At 33.7% G+C, this 9517-nt stretch overlaps 1 protein-coding gene across 1 annotated transcript in view; it reads right to left on the bottom strand.

Moving 5' to 3' along the window:
• Window positions 1-528: 528 nt before the first annotated feature.
• LOC106874560 (mucin-5AC) overlaps window positions 529-9517 on the bottom strand; it is a 92251-nt gene continuing 83262 nt past the window's right edge. Inside the window, exon 4 of the mRNA XM_014922330.2 lies at window positions 529-1733. Coding sequence (XP_014777816.1) covers window positions 1707-1733 — 27 coding nt within the window. The 3' untranslated portion in view covers window positions 529-1706. The remainder of the gene's footprint in view (window positions 1734-9517) is intronic.

Genomic DNA, 9517 nt, shown 5'->3' with positions numbered 1-9517 from the left:
AAATGGAGTAGTTCCTTACACTTTCAACTTGCAATTCCGCGCTAAGGATTTATAAACAAACTAAGATCATAACTATTGTATTTCCACAATATATATACATATATATATATATATACACACACACACACACATATATATATACATATACAGGGTGGCCCAAAAGTAGGTTTACAGTTATTCAACTACCTCTTTCACATTCATATATTAATAGTTTAAATCTTAATAATATTAAAAAAAATGAAACCATTCTTCAATGCTAATTTAGTTAATTTTGTCAAGCTCCCTTTTCAGTTTGTAAGATAGAAATTTAAATGTAATAAAATGTTTTTAAAGAAATTTAAAGTGCCTAGATGATAACTGTAAACCTAATTTTGTGTCACCCTGTATACATATACATACATACATACATACATATACATACACACACACACAAAGTTAGGGAATTTGAATGGGTTAATGGAACCTACATAACTGGACTTTTCTCAGACTGTTTTTTTTTCCTTCTGAAGATGGGCCTTTGCGCCTGAAAGATAAAGGCTTTATTAAACTTTCCGCGTTGTTAGAAGCTTTCCATTTTCTCTCTTTTTACCTTCTTTGATATATATATGTGTGTGTGTGTGTATGTAGGACAAGAGGAAAATAACATAGGCTCTAGAATTTTTCTATAAGAAATTTAATTTATTAAAATTATTTCTGTAGTTTCAAGGTGAATCATTATCTGAGAGAGATAGAGAGAGAGATGGAGAGCAAAGGTGACAACCCAGAAATAGTAATTGAAATTCAATATGAAATGTAGTGGAGAGGAAATCTGATGTTTAGTAGTATAGTGACACTTCTGAACATAATTTGGTCTTTTTAGGTCCCATCAACGAAACATAATGTAACCACGACGAATAGATTTTAGAACGACTAAAGTTTCTTTTCGTTAATGATTTTAGAATGACTGTAGTTTCTTTTCGTTGATGTACACCGAGTGGTGTAATAACATAGAAGAATAGTTGAGAGAGACGAATATCTAGAGACGCCTATTGCATGAAATCTTAATAGTAATGTGGACATAGATGCTAGAATGACAAGTGCAGTTTGATATGATTTAGTAACAAAGAATAAATTCTCCTACTTTTTCTACCCCTTTTTACATATCTTGTGTCCACATGAACACACGTGCAAGTCAATATGTTGGTAGAAGCTCAACCTCCATGGATTGTCTGACGAAATGCTTTATAATATTTAATTTGAACCCCTATATTTGGAATTAAAGATCTAAATGGAAAATATAAAGATATAAAACTTTCTTAGAGATGTTCTTAAAAGCCTTCATTTAATCAATGCCAGTCAGTTATTATATATTATATTATATATTTCTATTATTTTTTTCTCAATTTTTCTGTATATTATTTTACTTCTTTTCTGAGCCTTTACAATATACCACTCTCCACACACACACACACACACACACACACACTACCACCACCACCATCAACAAAATGCCAGTCTGCTCTTCATATATTTTGTTTTAGTCATCAACAGTTCCAACTTTCTTGATGTGATGTCAAAATAATACATAACATTTTCGTGGCAATTCATATTTGAAGTAATAAGGATCTCGGAATTATCCCATGATAACACTACAGTCTTCTTTTATTTCATATTCAAAATCCACCGACTGATTTGGACGGTATATTGTAAAAAGATGCAAGTTTATTTTAGTTACGTTCTGCTGCTTTGTTTTCCTGCAAAATAAGAAGGAAAATAATAAAAAACATTGATTGTAAAGCAAAAACTTCATGGTAAGAATGAACATTCAAGAGAAACATTTCATTTTCGTCCCTTAAAATATAATATATTTCTCAAATTGTCTGCTTTTGAATGGTGGTAGATAACTAAAATCTGTTGGACGACACATGGTGTTTGACTGTTAACCTTGAATATGTAAATTAAAACCTGTATGTATATTAAAAGTTGAATTACCTTTCATCCTTCAGTAAAATAAATACTTGCTGAATAATAGTGGAGGGTAATGTAATGGGTCAGGCACAGGCTTGACTGTGGTTAAGAAGCTCACTTCGCAACAATGTGGTTTCGGGTTCAGTCCTACTGTGCAGCACTTTGGGCAAGTATCTTTTACACTAGGTCCAACCCAAGCAATGCCTTGTAAGTGAATTTGGCAGACAGACACTATGTGGAAGCCTGTCATTAACACACACACACACATTAATATATATATATAATGTATGTGTGTGTGTGTGTGTGTGTGTGTGTATATATATATACACATACAGGGTGCATAAGATATTTGAGGGCAAATTTATGTTTATAAAAAAACACAGATATATAATAACTGATAACTTTATTTATCAAAAAAATGCTATAAGGATAAAAATACAGTTCTATATTTAAGAGATGAGGAATTATGTACATTATTTACATTATTTGCATTTGACGGATATTTGTCCTCATCTTGTTGTTAACACAACGTTTCAGCTGATATACCTTCCAGCCTTCATCAGGTATCTTGGGGAAATTTTGAACCTGGGTTCTCATTCCTAAGGTATTCTTTGATGTTATTATTATCATTATTCAGATCACTGCCTGGAATCGAACTCGGAATCTTGGTGTTAGTAGCCCCATGCTCTTAAAGGATATGCCCTTGGGTAATTATGGAGTGAATTTTAGGGCTTATAAATCTAATATTTTCCTATCCTTCTTTAATACCAGTTCCCATATGCTATTCATATCTGCACTCAGTCTGCTTAGGAGGTTATTGTGTCCTACCTAGCATATGTGCTGCTTCTTTTAGTTTTCATATTTTCCAGTGGTGTTCTCTGTCTATTATTTTAACTTCATCCCATGGTCTCTATTTTTCCATACATGATCAGCTATACCTGATTTATCAATATCTCCTCATGTCACAGCTTTGCGATGTTCCTCTACCCTTATTTTGAGGTGGTGGCTCGTTTTGCCTTTCTACAACCTACCACAGCTGCATGGGATTGAGTACATGCAGTTTTTGGACATACTCTCTTCTATTGGTGGTTTTACCCGAAGGAGATATTTGTGAAGTGTTGTATTACTCTTGAATACTGTCCTGATGTCTGTCTACAGTCTGTCTACCCTATGTGAAAGGCATCTCCAAAAAGATACAAAAGATATGTGGCCCATATGTCATCAACAACAAAATGAGGACAAATATCTGTCAAATGTAAATAATGTACTTCTCTATAATGTTAATCAATAAAGCCACCTTCAGCTTCAACAACTGCTTCTGTATAAAATCTAAATCATCTACATGCTCGAATCAAGTGGTCCTGGTTCATTTTGGACATTACTCTGACTATGGCAGCTTTCAAAGAATCTTTGGTGTTATGGGCGTGTTCATTGACCTCTCTCTCAACAACGCTCCACATGTAATAGTCTAATAGATTGTGATCTGGGGAATAAGGAGGCCAAATGTTAGGAGTTATGTGTTCATGAAAATTTTCAGCCATCCATTCCTGTGTTATTAGAGCCATGGGTGATAGTGCAGAGTCTTACGGAAACACATATGACCTTCCATTGCATACACTGTCTATCCAGGGCCTAACAATTATTTCCAGGACCTGAATGTAGGCAGCAGACTTAATTCTAAAACCTTGTGGAAAAAAGTAAGGAGGCATTGCTGACAACCCCTAAAACCATGACAGTTGCAGGAAATTTTGTATGCATAACACCTGGAACTTCAGAAATGTCTGCACATAGCCATCAGTCATTTCTTCTGTTAACATTTTGATCTTGGTCGAAGTTTTTCTTGTTTGAGAAAAACCAAATCAAATCTTCTGCTGGATTTTCCAGTTTGTTTAAGAGACTTTTAGATCTGATGTAGTGATTTTCTTTTACTTTTTCGGCAAATTAACCTTTCCTCATCATATATCTGATGTCTTTATGGACAACATTTCTGACTGTTCCTTCTGACACATGGAGATCTTTTGTAATTGACCTCTTGGACTTTCTGGGATTGTAATCGATGGTCTGTTGAACTTGCTGGATAAATTTTATTTGTGTATATGTGTATATTTTATTTGTGTATATGTGTATATTTTATGCGTGTATATTTTATTTGTGTATATATGTATATTTTATACTGTGGGTTTTAGAATTGAGTGCCCTATTGTTTTAATATATATTTATATTCAATTTTTGATAATTTGGGAATGATATAAAATTGTTTTGACCAATTGGAGTGTTTATTCATTATACCTTTCAATTTATTTCTCCTTTCGCCTCCATACCACCTGAGCACTTTCAGCTGCAGTCCTATTTTTATTTTTTTCTTCAGTTTAATGAAATTGCTTTTCGGTTTAATGAAGTTATAAAATTATCCTCTTATGCATGTATGTATGTATGTATGTATGTATGTATGTGTGTGTGTGTGTGTGTGTATGTATATATGCATGTATGTATGTATGTATATATGTATGTATATGTGTGTATGCATATATATATATATGTGTGTATGTATGTACATGTATATATATATGTATGTGTATATATATATATATGTGTATATATATGCATGTATATATATATATAATGCATAATATATATATGTATATGTGTGTATATATATGTGTGTGTATATATATGTGCATATCTATAGTATGTGTATATATATACATGTATGTGTGCATGTATATACATATCTGTGAGTGTGTTTTTCTCACCACCACCACTACCACTTGGAAACCGATATTGGTTTGTTTATGTACTCTTAACTCAGTAGTTCGACAAAGAGACCGATAGAATAAGTACCAGACTTAAACAAAAACAAAAACAAAACAAAAAACCCATAAGTATTGGGTTCAATTTGTTCAATTAATCTCTTCAAGGCAGTATCCCTGCATGGTAAAACAAGTGAAAGATAAAGTTTATACCATTCCCTAAATCTGAACTTTGTGCTTATATTACTATTCAAAAAAAATATTTTTCTGGTGTATATACATGGCACATGATTCAGTGGTTGAGGTGTTGGACTCATGATCGAAATATTGTGGTTTCTGTTCTTAGACTGGGCAATGCACAGTATTCTTGAGCAAAGCACTTCGTTTCATGTTGCTCCACTCCTGCTGTGTGTCTGGTCCAGTGGAGAATATACATGTCACAGAAACTGGGAAACTGGCCTTGTAAGGTTTTATATCTTTTATGCACAATTAAAAGCCACATTCATTTCTCTGAATGAGATGCTGTTCTTTCCAGGTTTTATCATTTCTTGTAAACAGCAGTAAACTGACATTTCTTACATTCTCTTTTTGCTTTCACTGTTCTCATTCTAGAGTGTTACTTGCCATATGATGGGTAACTTTGAAAGTATGCTTTTGTCACCATGGGTAGTATCAGCAAATATGGCATAGAAAAAAAAATTATAATTGAACTTTTATCAGATTTCTTATTCCTTACATAATTGAGGAAATGAATTCTAATTTCCCAAAGAAAGATATTTTTTACCATAAAACAATATTCAAAAAGTGGAAGACAAAAAAAATGAAAACAAAATTATAGAGTTGATTTTATATTATGGAGGTCCCACACCCACTCTCACACTGTATACACACACAGACATACACACATACACCTGTTGTATGTATATATATATATATATGTATGTATGTATGTATGTATGTATGTATGTATGTATGTATGCATGTATGTATGTATATATATATATATATTTATATATGTTTGTGTATATTTCTGTCTGCAACATTATGAATTCCATGTGATTATACGATGAGCAATAAAAGCCTAAGCCAGAATGATAAAATCCCTGTGTACTGAATACATTCAATCCTACTTGTGTGTGTGTGTGTTTGTGTGTGTGTGTGTGTGTTGTATACTGTAGTTGAAGACATAAGGATGCAGCTTTATTGAGAAAAAGACATGTCTCAAAATAAATCGCCTCGGGTCCTGTTTGTGAAATTGAGCTGCCCATAAGTTAATTTTGTCTCTGATGGATATTTCTACTATTGTGATTTCTTGCTTTATGTACAGCCATACTACTAACTTATTTTTTATATACAATAATGTTTTCTGCTATAGCCAAGGTACTTTCATAGTGTTTTGTAATATATTGTTTGTTTGCTTGCTTTAAATATTGATTTTTAATTTTGGCACAAGGCGAGCAATTTCAGGAAGGGGTAAGTCGATTACATCGATCCCAGTATTCAGTTGGTACTTAATTTTAGCAAGCTTGAAAGCAGGAAAGGCAGAGTCGACTTTGGGGGAATTAGAACTGAGAACATAAAGACGAATGAAGCCCGGAGTGCTAACAATTCTGCCAGCTTGCCACCTTAGTTTGTTTTAAATATTACATGCTTTAAAGCACTAAAAACTTCCCTGAATCTGCACTGCTGAAACTGATGTGCAATCCTTAAATCTCTTTTGAGTCTTACTTGCATTATCCTGGCTTCTTCAAATGCTTTCACTCCACTCCACGCCTTTGTTCGCCATCCAACTCGATCTGAAGCAAGGGTTTCTATATCTTCTGGAACCACTCCAAGTGACTTCATAGTAGTCCTTATACCGTCCTTGAACCCTTTTGTAGGTTTACACTGATAACGTTTCCCCTCTGCAAACTCACCATAAAACAGCTGTTTCGGCATGTGTTCATCTGCCATTCGAACAATATGGCCACACCATCTCAGTTGGTTTCTCAAAATCATAGCTTTAATTGATGTGATGCCTGCAGATGCAAGGACATCTTTTTTTGGAGTAAAAGAACTCCGTTTAATTTTTAAAATGCGATGAAGGCATTTTTGGTAGAATTGTTCTAACAATTCAAAATGCCTTTCATTACAAGTCCAAGTTTCACAGGAATACAACAGGGATGGTAAGACAAATGATTTGTAAAGAGCCAGCTTTGTATTCTTATTTATATGTCACTGGCACCAAATGCGTGACTCCAAGCCACCAAATGCTTTTGCTGCCCTTTGAATTCGCAGGTGTATTTCGGTATCAAGATTTCAATCATTTTGAACAGAGCTTCTAAAGTAGACAAACAAATTGACAACCTCAAGTAATTTTCCCTTAACAAAAGCACCACATGCAAGTTGATGCATTAAAACTTTTTTTCAAGTTGAAGGTCAAGCCAAAATCATCACAAGCTGAGTCAAATGCAGATACAAGAGATTGCAGACCTGTTTCAGAGAGACTGACAAGATCGCAATCGTTAGCGTACAAAAGTTCCCTAATGAGTGAAGTAAAAACCTTCATTTTGAATTGAATTTCAGTCTGGTCACATTAAAAACATTCCCTGTTGTTCGATATTTTATGTAAATACCCTCCTTAGAGTTTTGAAAAGCATGTGACAACACAACAGCAAAGTATATTGCAAAGAGGGTGGGTGCATCAAGGTCTCCTTGCTTTACTCCATTTTCCACAACAAAAGATTCAGAGAACCTACCACGAAAGTTAACTCTAGCTTTCATATCTAGATGCAAAGCCCTGATCATGTTTACAAATTTTTCTGGGCAATCTATTTTACTTAGAATTAGCCACAGAGCATTTCAATTAACAGTATCGAATGCTTTGCTCAAATCAACAAAGCAATGATATAGAGCAAGATTCTGTTCAATGCACTTTTCTTGTAATTATCTGACACTAAAGGTACAATCATCTGTGCCCCTGGAGGAACAAAACCCACACTTTGACTCAGACACCATATTTGGAACTATGAAGGTATTAAACGTTCTAACAAAAAGTGGGCAAGTATCTTTCCAACCACAAACAAAAGCGAAATCCCACGAAAATTACCACACAGATCCTTTGGCCCCGATATATACAAGGAGATTAAATGGCATCAGTCCAGTCTTGAGGCACTTAAGATTTGAAACATTTTGTCACCTTATATTTCAAGACTTCTGCACAGATTCCATCAGACCGTAGAGACTTATTACTATTTAGCCTATTCACAGGTAAATAAATGTCATTTAGAGTTGGTTCAAATTCCATCTCTTCTATAACTGGAAGGTGTTCAATTTTTTCTGTTGTCCTCATGTCAACGGATGATGGTCTATTCAAAAGTGCAAAAAAATGTTCTACCCAACCCTTATTTTCTCACTGGAGCTATTGAAGAAGATTTTGGGCCATATCCCTCCGTAACGTAAGAGTACAAACCCTTGGCATCATTTCTATCAGCTGTTTCTTGTGCCCCTTTTGCTCTATCATTCCATCATTCCTGTTTAATTTTCCTTAAAGCAGTCTGCACTTTCCTTTTCAGCTTTCTGTAAGTTTCATTGGGGTTTAAGGACTGAGAAAGAAGTGTATTGCCTAAGTTTTTTTTAATGAATGAGCTACTCCGCGTTGGTCACCGAAGTGATATTTGATCACTTTATTGAGTGTTTGAGTGTTGGTTTGGTGTCTAGAATGGAATAACTTAGCTCATGGGCAGGTAGAAGCAGAATATTCTATAGAATTTTTATTGAATAAACTTAATATCCTCAGCAACCCTTTGGCTCTAAATCTTCGGGAAATACTTATGCATAGATACAATAAGAGAAGAAATGTCGAAACCTTGACTCTCTTGAGGTATTTACATAACCCAAGGAAATTTAAAGGTGAATCAATTTCTGGACCTTTTCTTTTTTTAACGAAACAACATTTAAGGAAGTATGCTGAACAAACATATAGGAGATTATTTCCTGAATATGATGCTTAGAAGACAACAGAATTATACAAAGAAAATGAAATAGGAGGGAACCTAAAACAAGTGTTACTGTTGTCCCATCTACTTACGAAGGTAATGAACTCATGCGTGAATACACAAGCGCAATGAAGAAAATGAATGAAAAGCCTAAGATAGTAACAGATGGATTTGAAATCTCTAAAGAATTCAAATATTTTGAAGCAACTTCGAACACAAATGAAAAGCTCGAGAAACTTTATAGAGCATTGCTTACAACTAAAGCAACTAGTGTCCAGTCGGAAAGAGCTTTTTCAATTACTGGACTTTTCAACACAAAAATTAGGACAAGTTTGTCAGGTAAAACACCGAATGCATTGTGTTTTTTAAAAGATTATTTTCGAAGGAAAGTGAATCATCAAACAAGTCAAGAAACTTGATTCTCAAAAATAGAACGACTTGGAAAAACGTTGCATTCCTGATTAAATAAATATAATACCATTATTTTTTGTTATTGTTTGTACATAGATACAGATACAGGCACCATCAACATATTTGTGGATATCAGTCAGCCTGTTACTATCTCTCTTTCTCTGTGTATGTATATAAACAAAATACAATATATGACAAACTTCTTCATTACAGGGACACCGCTCTAAATCTGCAAAAACCGGTTTTTAACCGGTTTTGAGAATTACTTATACTTAAACTCGGTTTTGGGAATTGTCAGTTTTTTGCGAGCCCTAATATATATAGATATATATATATATATACATACATACAGATATATTTAGATATATATACATATATATATGCACATGTATATATATATATATATATATATATATATATATATATATATAT

Source organism: Octopus bimaculoides, chromosome 7 (assembly GCF_001194135.2).
Source record: "Octopus bimaculoides isolate UCB-OBI-ISO-001 chromosome 7, ASM119413v2, whole genome shotgun sequence".
NCBI lineage: Eukaryota > Metazoa > Mollusca > Cephalopoda > Octopoda > Octopodidae > Octopus > Octopus bimaculoides.
The sequence above is the reverse complement of the archived record's forward strand: the minus strand, read 5'-3'. Positions and strand labels throughout refer to the sequence as shown.